The sequence below is a fragment of the Neolamprologus multifasciatus genome, chromosome 4 (genome assembly GCF_963576455.1).
Source record: "Neolamprologus multifasciatus chromosome 4, fNeoMul1.2, whole genome shotgun sequence".
NCBI lineage: Eukaryota > Metazoa > Chordata > Actinopteri > Cichliformes > Cichlidae > Neolamprologus > Neolamprologus multifasciatus.
This window is the reverse complement of record NC_140442.1, coordinates 20,780,672-20,796,835: the sequence shown is the minus strand read 5'-3', so window position 1 is coordinate 20,796,835 and position 16,164 is coordinate 20,780,672. Positions and strand designations below refer to the sequence as shown.

General features: G+C 39.1%; 1 protein-coding gene across 3 annotated transcripts in view; it reads right to left on the bottom strand.

The window, feature by feature from the left end:
* Nucleotides 1–16,164, bottom strand: part of grin2aa (glutamate receptor, ionotropic, N-methyl D-aspartate 2A, a) — a 171,521-nt gene that overhangs the window by 56,415 nt on the left and 98,942 nt on the right. For all 3 annotated transcript variants that reach the window (XM_085155572.1, XM_085155573.1, XM_085155571.1), the window contains one exon: nucleotides 4,516–4,682. In XM_085155572.1, the coding sequence (XP_085011698.1) occupies nucleotides 4,516–4,682 (167 nt within the window). The remainder of the gene's footprint in view (nucleotides 1–4,515; nucleotides 4,683–16,164) is intronic.

The following is a 16,164-nucleotide window of genomic DNA, read 5'->3' as shown; positions in this document are numbered from 1 at the left end:
TTAAGTGCGACGTGAATTCTAATAGATCTAAAGTGCTTATTGTCAGAGGGAGAGCACATTAAGCACAATAAATTGAATGAAGCTGGTCCAGTAATGATTCTCAGCTGGTTCCAGCCTACACACAGTTAAAGGACAAGGTGAAAAAACACCGCCCTGATAATAAACATCCAAAGCAACGCCTGTGGCCATTGGGCTAATTGGTGACACTGGCAATAACAGTGAAGTGATCAAAACATAATGCAGCTTCTGTCACCTTTTACACAAAAAAGGGTAATACATATTGATTTGCCACAGCGCAATCATGAGGCTGATACTTTATAGAGTGTCGAAAGTGCAGCAAAGAAAGCAATCATGTAAAATTTCCAAAGATTTTTTTTTCTTGTAATTCAGTAGCCAGTTAGCTAAAGTGGTCAGAGTGAGAAAAAGCAAGTGCTCATTAAAAAAGATTATGAATTTATAGAGCATCTCTCTCATCCAGTGGGACTGGCTGCTCTTTTTCATAATGTCACGAGTAATAATAATCAGAAGGTCCCAGTACATGCGGCTAAAGACCAGCAGAAACAGAGGGAAACGGCACTTATGATCGCAATTAAAGAACATAATGTGCGATAAACTGGCTGTTTTCTGCGGTATCACAAGTTGACAGCAGTTACGAACAGGCAGAGTGAGGATTAGGGAATGATGCTCGCATTCACACACACACACACATGCACAAAAACACACACATACACAAGAGAGAGTGAGGAATACAAAGTGTGACACACGATAGGGCAAAGATGGCAGTTAACCATTGTGTAGGACCCTTCAATGGACAGGAGGTGTAACATGAGAGTGATTTGGGACTTCCTGGCCTCTTCTTGCTTTTCAAAGTGATGACAGGGTACTTGTCCCAGATGACAAAGCTAATAGAGAGAAAATGATCCACATGCAGACAAGTACACACATACACACCCAAGGAAAAAGACACAGTACATGCTGCTGAATGCTGTATAATCAGAATCAGAATACTTTATTGATCCCTGGGTATTCTGATTCTGATTCTGATTCTGATAATACAGCATTCAGCAGCATGTACTGTGTCTTTGCTGCTGAATGCTGTATAATATATAATATATAATATAATATAATATAATAATGCTTATAAGTAAACAGTAAATAGAAGTTGATAGTCACATCTAATTTTGGGGGGGTTTCTTCAGGATGCTCTTTAGTTATGCATCGGTCTCCTTAATTGAGACGATGGAGAACACACCGGTCTCTATTGGTCCAGCTCATTTACATTCCCATCCAAAAACTCAATGCAAACTCATTTAATCTGCAGATTACACAGAGAGACCACCTACCCACCTGCACTCAGCTGAGATGAGAAAATACACGCCCTGGCCCTCTAGAGCTATATTTCACATAGGCCAATGCACACACTAAATGTGTTCACACACAGGTCAGGCTTGTCCCACTGAATTGTTTGATTTCTTCCCTACTATTTATGGACATTTGGTAGTATTGAGATTCTGACCTATAATTTAGTCACTTTAAAATAATATACTGGTAGCATGCACCAGCAGGTCACTGGATTAACATTTCTTAGGTTAATATATCCAGGCATCCTTTTAAGTCAGACATGCCCATGTTATAGTATTGTTTGGTCTATCCATGCTGTTGGAAAACTGATATGTTTAACACTTTGAAAAAAGTAAAAAGAGGCAAAAGAGGTTGTTTTAAAGATAAACATGGGGTTTGTTTCAATTAAAATGTGTTTATATCTTCTGTGTGTATGATTAAGGGACCACGTCTACCATCCATGGTCAAAATAACTGTGATACACCATTCATCAGCCAGGCACTGTTCACCTCCATTAAACATATAATGAAAAAATGGTATATACATGTTTTTAAAACTGAATATAGATCTACGTAGTAAAAGATCACCAAATAACTGAACTTCCATTCTGATTACACCTTCATATGTCTCATTATTTAATCTACATGTCAATAAAATGGACCTGATAAAAGTGCATAAAATGAATTTTATAGCCTGGACTAAATCAAATGGCTTCAAAGCCCCTTGCCTTTAAGCATGCGTATCCAGTCATTTATCCAACATTAAACTGCTAATATAGACCCTAAATACATTAAACCTGATGTCATAAGTTAAGGTGTCAAATGATGTAATGTAATATTGATAGTATAAACATTTGGTGATCTCAGCAGCCAATATTTGCTAAATTAGATGTTGTTATCATGAAGTTAAAATGATACAATGCTCTTGTAATATGTTACGTGTCCTCATTTAACCTGTTGGTAGGTTGCTGCTAAGCAGCACGATGACATCATAATCTCTGTTGAAGATAAAAAAAACCTTCTGAGCTCTGAAATGTACCTGTATGCCAAGTTAGCTTGCCTAACTCCTGATCATGTAGGAGGAATATGGAGACAACCAAACAGACAGGTTTTGTGTAATATAGCTGTAGACATGGGATGGTGTCAAAAAAAGGGCATTTGGCATAAAACTGCCAAATCAAACGTGTAGAGCTGCTTGCTGTGGTGACCCCTTGTGACAAGGGGGCAGCTAAAAGTAGCACTGAAGTCCAGATCACTTCTCAAAGGTACAAATACAGACATTGGGATTTTAAGTTTCCTTTCTCTCCATATGAATGTATTAAACATGTCTGTCACCTGCTGCCTGTAATTAAACTGCTTTAGTTATCATCAACAAAGCACAGAGCAGGAGAAGCTGTTGAATCCCTGCTGCGTCTGACATTAAGAGTAACTGCTGATGAGAGACCTCAGGTGAGCTTTAATATATCACAGGTACAGGCACCAGTCCTCGCCTACATCTCCACAGTGCTGAACATGTATCATTAATATGACCATTTTTGCCCAAAATTATGGCGTGCTGTACTTTCCTCTTTCTCTCCGCTGAAACAAGCACCATCAGTCAGAATGACCTAAAGGTGTGGCAAACAGCCAACCTGCACGAGCAGTAAACCTACTTGTCATCCCCATTCACTGAAAGGATGCTTACGAAATTCTTTTAGGCTGGATATTTTTGAAGAGCACAATGGATGTACTTCAATTCATCCATGCGGTCAAGGCTCTCTAGTCTTCTACTGGTGTAATGTAATTTTGATGTTGTTAATTTTAATACATTGAAAGTGTTTCTAGTTGAAAGATTGAGTTGGCAGGGTTGGTTAATGCTTTGATAATCCTGTAACATGCTGTGTGAGGATTGGGGACACTTAAATGATTAGCAGTGGAAACCCACCTGCTCACTCTTTTAGAGAGAAACTGGTTGAAAAAATGGTCAGATATATTTTTTTAATGCCCTGCATTCTGGTAGCACTGCGGTGTGTTGTGTTCTAAGGGAATGCACACTGAGTGGTTGGCTTCTAATCTGCATAAAGTTAAAGTCTAGGCTACTTTATTGCAAATGAGGGGCTTCTGGGTCAACTCAACACCTCCAGAAACTCCCCCAAAAAACATTTAATCTAGTTACTGATCTAAAATGCAATCAAAATCAGAAACTGCATCACTTCTTTTAACAAATGTTTTTAGAAAAACATTGTGTATGCATGAGAGAAAGTTTGCATCCACTATTATCATAAAATTAGAAATCATAATTATCGCTATGATTATCATCGTGAGTTCCACTTCTGAAACTTTAATTTAATGAATACCTGTGAACCTTAATGTCATTTAATATTTTGTGTTATGTAGCACACTTAACAGTGTTACAAAAACTAAATGGTTGGATAATTGCCACATATCAAAACACACAGCATAACTGATTTAATGAGCCATTTGATGTTTCAGTGCACTGCCTGCATTCTTTAATCTTTGAGACAAGCAAATGGTCCTGTTATGATAAACCAGGTAGCCCAATAGACAGCTGACTAGCCAGAAAATACCCAGGTCGGATGTGTGCACTGTGGGCTACTAATCCTGTGAGCCTTCAATAACCATAAATACAGAGTGGCAGTGGCAGACTGGTCCCACAGCCAGTTGTAGGGGGATGACTGACCCTGAGGGTGGGAGGCATTTCCTGTACTATACCCAGCAGCAGGAGTGGAGTTAACAGCCCCAGTTCATGGTGAAAGGATTAAAAACATATAGGGAAAAATAATGCAAGCCCGAAGAACAGGCCACGGAACCAGCTTCCAGTTGTGATTCAGGAGATTGACACGCTCTCTACTTTTAAGATCAGGCTTAAAACTTTCATTTTTACTAGAGCATATAGGGCTGGATCACGTGACCCTGAATCCTCCCTTAGTTACACTGCAATAGGTGTAGGCTGCTCCAACCTGAGCCTGGTTTGCTGGAAGTTTCTTCCTGTTAAAAGGGAGTTTTTCCTTCCTACTATCGCCAAAGCGCTTGCTCATAGGGGGTCATATGATTGCTGGGGCTATCTCTGTTGATTAATTGTAGGGTCTACGTTACAATATGTGATTTGGCACTGTATAAATAAAATTGAATAGAATTGAATTGAACTGAGAACACACCACAGTATTGTTCTAACCTGTTGTCCACAGTAGTTTTCAAGATGTTAATGAATTCCTGGTAGCCTGGGAACTTTGATGTGACAATGGAAAAGATGTGCCAGTCATACTCCTCCATGATGTTCAGCATGAGCAGAGCCTCCTGTTGGATGGAGGCACCAAACTGGAAGAACGTTGACTTCACATCCTAGGAACAAAGAGAAACACAGAGACACAAGATTAGCTGAATATTCATTAGACTATCTGTACTGTTTTTTTTGTTTTGTTTTGTTTTTTTGTTGTTTTTTTTGGGGTGAGGGGGGGGGGGGGGGGGTTGCACTTTTCAGATTAGTCCACCACCTATTCGAACTTGGAATAGGTGATGCATCTCGGAAACATCAATCAGCAACAAGGCATTTAAATCTTGGCACAATATGAGTAGACAGACTCTCTCAGTTGCTCACCCACACACATACACACTCAAACATGCATACAGAGATTGAGAGTAATAAGTTTCTTGCAGAGGAAATATATGGATGAGGGCCTCAGAACAATTCAATTAAGACCAGATTGGATTGGTGCGGTACAGACCAGGCTGCAGAACTCTGTGGGCATGGTTCTGAGGAACAAGGGTTGCATTCACTCCAAGTCGCTCATATTCACTCCATTAAACCTGACTGAGAATCATTTGCCATTTAATTCAGCCAAACTCAGACATTAGCTTGGACAGCGCAGACAAGCACAATTATAGATGGACAAATTACCTCTATTCATTTATGCTGTATTTAAAATGACTCATTATAGTGGACTATTAAATGATGTGAAATTAGAGAAAGCAGCGAAGAATTAAAAAGAGTGTAGCATTGCAAAAAGTGTGGACGAGCAAATGGGTTACCTTGTCTTTGGCTGAGTATTGCACCATCTTCGTGCTTTTCTGTTACCTTGAAATGTCAGAGAGTTCACACATACCTTATCTTGACACCACTTGTTCTGTGTCACTTGGTTCTCTTATTATGATTGAGGCAGGGTTGTGTGGAGGTCTCCTCTGTGTGTGTGTGTGTGTGTGTGTGTTTGTGTGTGTGTGTGTAAAGGTGCAACTTGACAGCTTGGGGAAAAAAAACAACCCAAAAACCATAAAGGCTAAGAAACAGAACAAAACACTGGGCTCACACCTCAAAATTAACAAATGCGCTGCACACGGTTACACAAACTGACACATAAAGGCACACTTTGCTAGTACACACTGCCTGCGGCCTGCTTCTACCGTAATTTATCCACAGTGTGGCTAAAGTTGAAAAAAAAAGTGAAACAGCAACCATAATGCTCTGAGTCACTGCATATTGTAATAGGGCCGAATATTAGCCTCAATCCCATATGCTGCAACAGTCAAGTCTAATCAGTTTTGAAGAGACCTTTAGAGAGACCTAAAAAAGGTCAAAAATCATTCCAAACCCTGCACCCATAAAAAAACGATATAAAAATACGGATGGGCAATTTGCTTTGCCCAAAGAGGTGACTATATACTACACCCTCAGTAATCATTACAACATGTAATTATAATTTTAACTAAACAAACTGCCATTATTGTTATTATTACTGGGTTTATGGTGGCCTTTGGTAGTGATGATGGCTTCTCAATCGGGTTCTACCATGCTCAAGCAGAAGCTGTTGAGTAACTTCTTCAGACGCTGTACTGTTATTCCATTTTATTACTCCCAAATGCGTGAATATGAATGGAAAACTTACGGTGGCCCTGAGAGGTCAAACTGAACCGCAACATAAGAAAACACCAGCAAAAGAAAAATGCTGCAAAAGCACATGAAAAAAAAAGTTAATTAAAACACAAAGGAAGTAGAAAAAAAATCTGAAAAAACTTGTTTTCGGGGGAGACAATATTGTGATGGACAAGATGAGGAAGTGACAGAAAACCAAACTATTAATATAAGTACTGCACTGAGACAGGCTTAATAGAAGCAGAGGATTCATCTGTGTTGTTAGGAAGAAAAAAATGCAGGTAATGTGTGTTTTAATTGCATAATTCATATAACACTGTAAACATATGTTTGCTATTAGCCACTTGCTGTTAGCTTGTCACTTTAGCAACTCTTCCAACATGTTGTTGTCCCCCAAAAATACTTCTGTTGCGTTTTGTACGTTTTGGGTTTTTTCCCCCTTAATTTGGAGTGAGTTTGACCCCTCAGGGCCACCGTTAAACTCACTTAGATGCTTATGCTACTCACTAGATTACCATAAAATTTCTCTATATTCTCAGGTTGGGACACTGATTACTGTGGCACCGCACCACTTATCTTACTCTGTATTTCAGCCATGACATGTATGAAAGGGTAATGTAAAGGTCCAAATTTCATTTTGTGCTGTTACTAGAAATCCACCACAGTCAGATCTACACTTTGTTCAACCTGATCTCGACTCACTTTGTGTTTTGCTACAATGAGTGAAAATACACAGCTGTGGAAAGTACTCACACACTACTGTACACTTTTCTGGCTCAGATATACACTACACAGCCATATTCATATTCACATATTCACCATTTTAATATTTATTTTAACAAATAGCATCCACCTGTAGGCTCTGATCACACTTTCCCAAGAATAAGTATACTACATTTGGCTGCTAATATTTAAAAGGGTCAAGTAGTCAGACACTTTAACTACAATGACTGATCAGCTGCGGCAGGTTTAGATGTAATTAGTATTCACGTTTTTCCCCCCTATCAGGAACACGGATTGATTATGTGAGATTTTAATAACTAAATGTATGGAACTAGTCAGCTGCATCAATTAAACATATCAAGTACTTTCTATTCCTTTAAGCCTCTCTTCTATTAGGTTACCAATTACCAATCACCAATTTCCTGCAGGTAAAGTTGCATTTCTGTACAGGGTAGGTTTTGTACAATATATTGAAAACGCATTGTGGGAATAAAAAGAGACACTAGCAGAAAGCACTGGATGGCTTTTGTAACCATATCGAGCACTGCATGTAATGTCATCGCCTCTGCACAATCTATCGTTTTCTTTTCTACTGTCTTGATAGCCTCCGAATAATGCGGGAATTCACTGTTTGCATTATTTGGGTCAGTGTTGGAGAATGAGAAAACGAGTGAAACTCTTCTCCCTATATCGAGACGCTTGAGTGCTTTTTAATGGTATTGTATCTGTATGTGAGGCTGGCTCACTATACTCAGATTTGAGTGTTCTTCAGAGGCTCTCTGTGCAGCTCTGCGCTCTATTGTATGTTCTAATGGGGTAGAAACTGAAGCGATGCTTGAGCATGGTGGGACAGGAGGGAGATCATGCTATAAGACTTGTCATTCCCTGTCTTCATCACGGCAGCAGCCAATGCTCCCACGCTTTTCCTGCAATATACAAAAGGATGTAAACATACAAAGGCCTGGTACTGGTAGTAATGTGTTGGTGAATATGGATAAATTAGATATGGAACAGTGTTTTTGCTTTTTTGACTTGTTTTGGCTTAGACATACAAGTAGTGGAAACCATCTGTCAACATATTTGCCGGCAGGGTGTTTTTGAGCTACTGTGCTGTACACTGCTAATGGTAATCATGCTGCTCTCATACTTTTTGTTCCACAGTAACTTTTGTTGAGGACAATGCATTTTTCAGCATAATAGATTTCCAGGAACTTTGTCACCCATAAAGGAGCAATTTAACTCCTTGGAAAAACACCAAATTTCAAAATGCATTTTTTTTCTAGACAGGAAAAGTATAATGATGCCAAAGGCGACATTTATGCAAAATTAATTTGGCAAAAGCTAACACTGGTTATGAATAATCTCCAAAGACCTCTGATCCACTGATATGTTGTGTATACATGCGTGTCTGCACTTTAAGAGTGTGCTTTTTTTTTTTGCTTGTTTCTGCCCATCTGAAGGAATTCAAGCTTTAAGGCTTCCCAGGAGAGGAAAGTACCAAAAAATCTCCATTTTCCCTAAAATAATTACTCCTTGCTGGTGTTTGTGCCTGTATTCATTCATGTAAACCAAATTGTGTCTCTTTAATTTCCCCAAATCTTATAATAGCAGATTCAGGGAAATGATATTTTACAATCCCAGCAGAAGCCAATTGCACATAGGAACTGACTGGGTTTAGGCTGGGCTTAATATCATTTTACGAGCATAAACAGAAACAAGTGCAATGAGAACATTGCGAACCAGACTTTGGTAGTCTTAAAAAATGGTATTTTAATAAAAGAGATCTTACAGAAAAAGAAAGTTTATGTTTAAAGCACCACTGGAGACTGCAGGCAGAAAAACTCCCACATACATGAAATCAGACACAAACAGAAAGGAAAGCTAGAGGGCAGAGGGAAGAATACACTACAGAGGGAATGGGCAGAGCAGTGGAGAGGAGGCTGTTGAAGTGAATAAGCAGTGTATGACTGTTTCTAATTAGGACAGCTCACAATCCGTGACATCAGAAAACAGCCAATCATTTCCTCTCATTTCACCCTTGTCAAGTGTGACATGTCTTTGCTTTCCACTCAAACCTTGAGCTAGTGGTGTCCGCACACACAAAAACACCCGTGCGTGCACGCAAATTAACGCACAGGCTGTCACTCACAGCTCGTTCCCTTTCGCCCCTGTCTGCCACATTCCCGGTCTCCATCCACTCTTAAATTTCGCACTCTGTTGCATGCACTCAAACACAACAACAGCGATGCACACAACAAACATGCACCTACCCCACGGGGCAGGACAGTGTGTCTATTGAGACTGAGAGGGGAGTTATAAATAGTAGTCCTCATATCCTCTACTGCTGATAGCATCTTGCACTGTCTAGTCTTATGACATACACGCATACACACATACACACATATAAAGCTCAGAAACGCACACACAGAGATAAGTGTGTCTTGTGAGTTGAGATTGTGAGGCAAACGCTCACCTAGACAAAAGGCCTGATAATGTAGAAACCAAGCACACCAAAATCTGCATTTATCATAAAGGGGGTGTCATACCTATCTTTATATCACATATTAACCATAGATAGCCAGCTATCTGCTGGGTTCATGGGAGGAGAAACACACTGATATGACAAAAATTCCTCAGTGGCCACTTGCTAAATATAAACAGGCACAAAAATAGCTGTCAAAAAACAAAGGATGAAAAACTGAGCAGGCAGCGCTGACCACTGACCGCTTGAACATTCACAAACAGTATATACCATCACTTTATTAAGAACAGAGTATATCTGATTATTGCATAAATGTAAGTCTTTTACCAGCCTGTCTGTAAACAACAGCAATAACACCACAGGGCTATAGTAATGTCTAACAGTATGCTTTAAAAGTAAAAAGGAGTCCAATGTTATAGAATTTAAGCCATTTAGGAGACTGTAGTACCTTTAATACATCTCACCCAATTACAGATGCTTTTCCCTAACAAGATCATCAATGTTTGTCTGTCCACCTGCTAATGGTTTTTAAATTGTCTTCTTTGTCAACTCCCTACCCCAATTATCTGGTATCACTATTTACTTTTTTTTAAACTTTATAAAAAAAATGAATTAATTTTTTCAGCAATATAAAATCAAATATTTCTTTTCAAGTTGCTAAGGTAACTTTTCTTTAAATCCCACGCCCAACGTCTTTGAGTCACTGGCAAAATGAGCATATCAGACAAAAAAAACACCGAGCTCTTCAATTTCAGCTGCACTGCCTCAAAAACTATATTTTTACTGGCTTATGTAAACTGTTTTTGTCTTCTAATAGGAAAAAAAAATTAGCATAACAAATACTGTATTGTTTTTTCAGTAAAGAATAGAGAGCTAACCATTTGAATGGTTGCTACTGTTGTGCCTTTGATGAACTGTGAACAATGTTGCCATTGCTAATATATGTATATAGGAGAAGATGTGAGAGGAAGGCAGCGAGGTTAAACATGGCTTAATCCTAACGAATGTGGGCAAAATGTTATGCTGCCTTTCCATATAGATATTGGTTACATTTGTAACAGTCAAATATTCACAGACTGGTGCATTATACAAGCTGACACTTCATTCCTTTGTGACAAAACCTCATAAATGGATAATTATGTTTTAGCTCCAACTAAAGCATCTGTGTGGTTTAAAAATGCCTCCTGTATTATGTAGATTATGATGCCCTTTAACAACATGTGGATAGCATGATCAAGCCAAAACAATGTCACTAAGACATATGGGAACCATATCATAATCATATGCCCATTTGTGTCATCATTTGAAAGCTAATGATATTAAGGCATTGCCAAAGGTTAAACTTACACCCACTAGTCACTTTGTTAGTTACACCTGTTCAACTGCTTGCTAATTCAAATCTAATCAGAGAATGACAGCAACTCAAAGCATGTAGGTAGACACTGATAAGACAAAGTAATAAAGTTCAAATTGAGCATCTAAATGGGGATGAAAGGGGATTTAAGTAACCGTGAACCTCGTGTGGTTGTTGGTGCTAGATGGCCTGGTTTGATCTGCTGGGATTTTTACACACATCCATCTCTAGGGTTTACAGAGAACGGTCTGAAAAAGAGAAAATATCCATTGAGCAGCAAGTCTCTGGGTGAAAATGCTTTGTTGATGTCAGAGACGAATGGCTAGACTGCTTCAAGTTTATAAGAAACCAACAGTAAATCAAATAACCACTTATTGCAACCAAGGCATGGAGAAAAATGTCGCTGAATGCACAACAAGTCGAACCTTGAAACAGACCAGGTGCAACTCCTGTCATTTGAAACAGAAAACCGAGGGTTTAATGCACATGAGTTCACAAAAATTGGACAATAGAAAATTGGAAAAACATTGCCCGGTCTGATGAGCCTCAATTTCTGCTGCAAGATTTAGATGGTAGGTTCCCAGTTTGGCAAGAACAACATGAAAGCATGGATCCATCTTGCCTTGCATCAGCAGTTCAGACTGGTGGTGGTATAATGTTGTTTTCTTGGCACACTTTGGGCCCTTAGTACCAGCTGAGAACAATTTAAATGCCACTGCCTCCCTGAGTAGTGTTGTTGACCATGACCATCCCTTTACCTCCACACTGTACCAAGTCGCTGATTTCAGCTGGGTAATCCTCCATGTCAAAAAAGCTCAGCTCACTTGGAAATGATTTCTTGAACAGTTTCCTCTCAAATGTCCTCTTGGGATCTGGTTATGTCATGTCAATATAAACCAAAATCTCTGAGAAATATTTCCAGCACTTTGTTGAATCTGTGCCAAAAAGAATTAAATAAGTTCTGAAGGCAAAAGGGGGTTCAACCTGTTACTAGCAATGTGTAACTAACAAAGTGGCTGCTGAATGTACGTCCATCACAGATGATTTTTAAAAAAAGTTCTTTAGTAGTCACAAGACTGAATAAAAGCTGCACATAAACCTATATGAGATTCTACAAAGTAAGGCTCTTCAGGGTTTCCTTATAGTCTCAAATTGAACATTGAACTTTAGAAATGTCTTTCTACTCACGGCACATTGTTCTACCGAAACTGGCTAACAAATATGCAAACATTTCTTTGGGATTTACACGATCACAGTGTTTTAAAACAATAAGCAGATCTCTGAGAGGCACTCTGAATAAGAAAGTGCGCTTTTAAAGGCTGTTGATGTGCTGTGGTGTGAACGAGTGGGGGGAGGCATACATCCTTTGTTTGTGTTGGATAATAATTGCAGGGAAACAGTAGCCTTCAACTGCAATAGCGGCGACACACACAGACAGAGAGCGAGGCTGTATTTGACGTCACAGAGGAATATTTTAGGCGTGAATGCAGTCCGGTTTAGCAGATAACACACACACACACACATACACACACACACACACACACACACATGCACACAGAGGGGGAACAGAGACCTACTGGAAGTTTAGCACACAGGAACACTGCCCGTGTGCACGCGTGTATGTTTGTGTACGTGTGTATTATTGCTGTGGTTCCTCTGTCAGGACTTTTTAACAAGCAATCGAGTCCCCACGGGGAAACACTGACAAAATAACATCATCCCTCCCTCCCTCCCATCCCCTCTCTCCCTATCCTCTCTCTCCCTTCCTCTTTCTCTTTCCATTTGTCTCCCTGTGCTTGCCCTCTTCTCCCACTCACTCTCTTCTCTAATAAGTCCAATATCTTCCTCTCTATGTCTTCCTTTCTTTTTCGTTAGCGCTCCATCCAGAGGCCCTGTCTGTTCTCACCTCCCTCTATCCATCTTGCCCTCTCCCACTCACTCCCTATCTCTTCTAATAAAGCCAATATGCTGCTACCCTCCTCTGGGAACCAAATCTTACACCTAAGCAGAAACAGCCATCCTCAATTCTTGGAGGGTAATTTCACATTTTACCTTAAAAATCCTCTTATTAAAAATGAACAGCCACATAAGATGTCACTGAAAAAGAAAAGCCTTGTTATTTCTGTAAACTTTTTTTTGGACCTTGCTGAGTGTCCTTAAAATAAGGCATAAAAGAAAAAGTCTGATGTGACAGATGTTTGCAAGTGGGGAGAGGGATCACCCAAAAATGTAGTTATCTGATTACAGTGGCATCTTCCCCCACCACAGCCCGGCTTGTTATTTATCTCGGCACTATTATCTCTGCTCTCACTCTGCTTTGACATACTGTGCATTTTCACACCTGCCACACAGACAGAAAATGTGGAAATCATCATCATTAAAATTATCATCACTATTGAAAATTGCCAAAATCAGCAGCCATAACCATCATAATTAGTCCCGGTATTTTTGCTGTGTACCTAGTTGCCTAATTTCCGTCTTTCCTTCCACCTCCCCCCATTATTTTCTTACTATTTTAGGTTTTCGTTTTCTTCTTCTCCTTCCTAGTTTTGCACCCTTCAGTTATCTTTTTCTTTTTTTTAAATAAATCTTTAGTTTCTTGGCTTACGTCTTACCTCGTTCTTTTAAATGAAAACAAACATAACACCAAAAAATTCCCACCACATGAGCTGTGGTGCTAATCACAATAAAATAGGAATTTTGAATTAGGAAGCCGCTGCACGCCCTTATTGAATACATAAGTAATATTTTGACAAGAAACCTCTTTGTAAGGATTACTTGTTGAAACATGTTTTCTTTCCAAGTACTGAATAAAGTAATCCTGTGTGGAGGCACTTAGTGTGCAGTCGCCTTAAAGAGTTTTAAAGAACGGGAAGCGTTTAACACGAGAGTTTGGTACAATGCAAAGAAAATAAAAAAGAGGGAGATATAAAACTGTAAAGTTTAAGAGCTGTTTATTAGGAAATTATAATGCACAAGAAAGCTGCACGCAAACACATAACTCACAAATGGCACACATTGTGTGGTCGCATTACGATGTTTGTGCACACAAGCATGCGCGTCATGCACACCGTCTACTCAAGGTAAGGAGATAAGTCTTGTTTGTGTGTGCGTGTATCTGTGCCAGAGGGCTGTGTATCGTGCTGAGTTTATTCCAAAGACACAAACAACATAATATAAACCTCAGCTCAAACAGAATGGAAGAACACCCACTACCCAGGAAAAACAAGGAAATCAAAGGCCTCAAAGGCCAGATTTACACAGGAACAAAACACCCTAGACCTACATTTATGGAGTCGTAAAACAGGCCAGAAGAAAGGCTGAGATGACTTGGGGGAGCATGAATACGTAACTGGTGTGAAATCATTTATAGTTTAATGGCATGTTTTCAGGAACAGCATTAGGATACCTCAGATTTACCTTTAGGTACATAACAGAAAGTTTGATCTTTCAGCTGGACTTGAAGAAATGCAAGCTCGGATAAATTGGGACAAATCAGCCAGCGCAAATTAGCATAGTCGGCTCAAAACGGATAGCCTAACAGACTGTCTAAACCAATATCTAAAAATTACCCACAGTTCATTGGTAGCTGAATCCAATTGCATCTCTTCCAACACTTGTTTTAATGTGTGCAGATATTTTTTTTTACATTCAAGTGAGGCAAGTCATAAAGAGTCGTGCAGCTGTCAAACGGAACTGATCAAATTCTGTATACTGTAACTTACATTTGGTGGTAAATCTCACAGATGTAAATCTCATGTTTTTTGCTTTCTGGTTTAGGGTTTTATGAAAGCAGCCACCTCCAGGGCTGAGAAATGAAGCCAATGTGCCCCAAACAGCAATTTCTTGCACAGCCACTTGGGACTGACTCCAAAAATATGTCACTCCTCACAGATTCATATGCTGAAATAATCAAAATTAGAGCAGAAATTTAAAAACGTTTAGTCTCTATAGCTAATTTCCTAATTCATAACAACTGTGTTATAAAAAATTATTCACATTTTAAGTTCTATAAAGGCTTAGTTGCTGAAGTTTTGGTATTTTAGACATACTTTAATCTATACTATTGTTGTCAGGATACTTGAATTTCAAACTCATTACTACTTTCAATACCACATTAGATTAGAACGGTCCAAAAAGTAATATTTATGATAACATAATTTTAGGTTCTCTAATATAGTGCAAAAAAGCTAAAAACCAAAAAAGCCAATAATATTTTTAGGCTGGCTGGGGTCGTTCTGTGCTTCTCCATCTGATTTTCATTGTTAATCAAATGGAATTGTTTTTTCAGTCTGCCACTGTTTCTGTTTAGTTAATACTAGCATTTTCTCTGCTTAAATCTGGGATTTTAAGAGAATCATAACACATTTTAGACACAAATATTTGCGTTATTCTGTTAAAGTGGTATTGTAGTGACAATATTTGCTGCCTAGCAACATTAACATTATCGTTTCATCATTAGCCTTAGCCACTAGCCACTATCCAAATAACTTAAAAGATGACTAATGAGACTATTGGGTACTTGCTAATAATTAAATGACTATTTATATGGGATTGTTATGTGTGTTGTTAGAAAACACACACACACACATTCTGAAAGCATCTGCTGTAATCTGATGTGCATCTTGCTAGATATTGTAACTACACACTAGAGACACAGTGTGTAGCTACAACAGCGACACGGGTATAAATGGTGCTTAAAAGAAAAGTAATGTGTGAAAAATTGATCTACACAAAATCACCATCATCATCATCATCATTTATAAAAGATTTTCTCACACTTTAATCACAAAACCTATATGCTAAAACATAACATAGTGAAAAAGAGCATGCCTCATCCCCCATCACATAACCTCCTCCTACTCTGACATACAACTATATGGAGGCAAATCAATACCGCATAATGTGCTGATAGTTTCCCCCACAGAGATGCATCAGTCAGCTGCCATGGTCACTGCTAACTATGCTGGCAGTATCAGTGATTCATCACCGCTGCCACCGACAGCTACTGACACCAAGAGACCTACTTTGAAGAGGATGACACAGAGCAGGGAGGGCAGGAGGAATGGATGGAATGAGTGGCAGAAAGACAGATGAGGGGAAGGCAACAACAATGGCAGAGAGCAAGAGGGGAAAAAAGAGAAAACAAGCAGAAAGATTAAAAAGTGATGATGAAGTAAGAAAGATAATGGGATGAAGCAGGGAGACATATATAGACATAGTTCTATATACAGTGTTGAAGGTGGTACAGTGACAGTTAGGCATTGAATGTTTTTTTCTGTTATTTCTTCCGAGTGAGATGAAATATCCACATCAGTCACTTGTATGTGTGCTAATGACACAGCGCTGTTTGATCTAATGAAAGGAAGCAGCAGGAACAGCTACTATCAGATCTAAA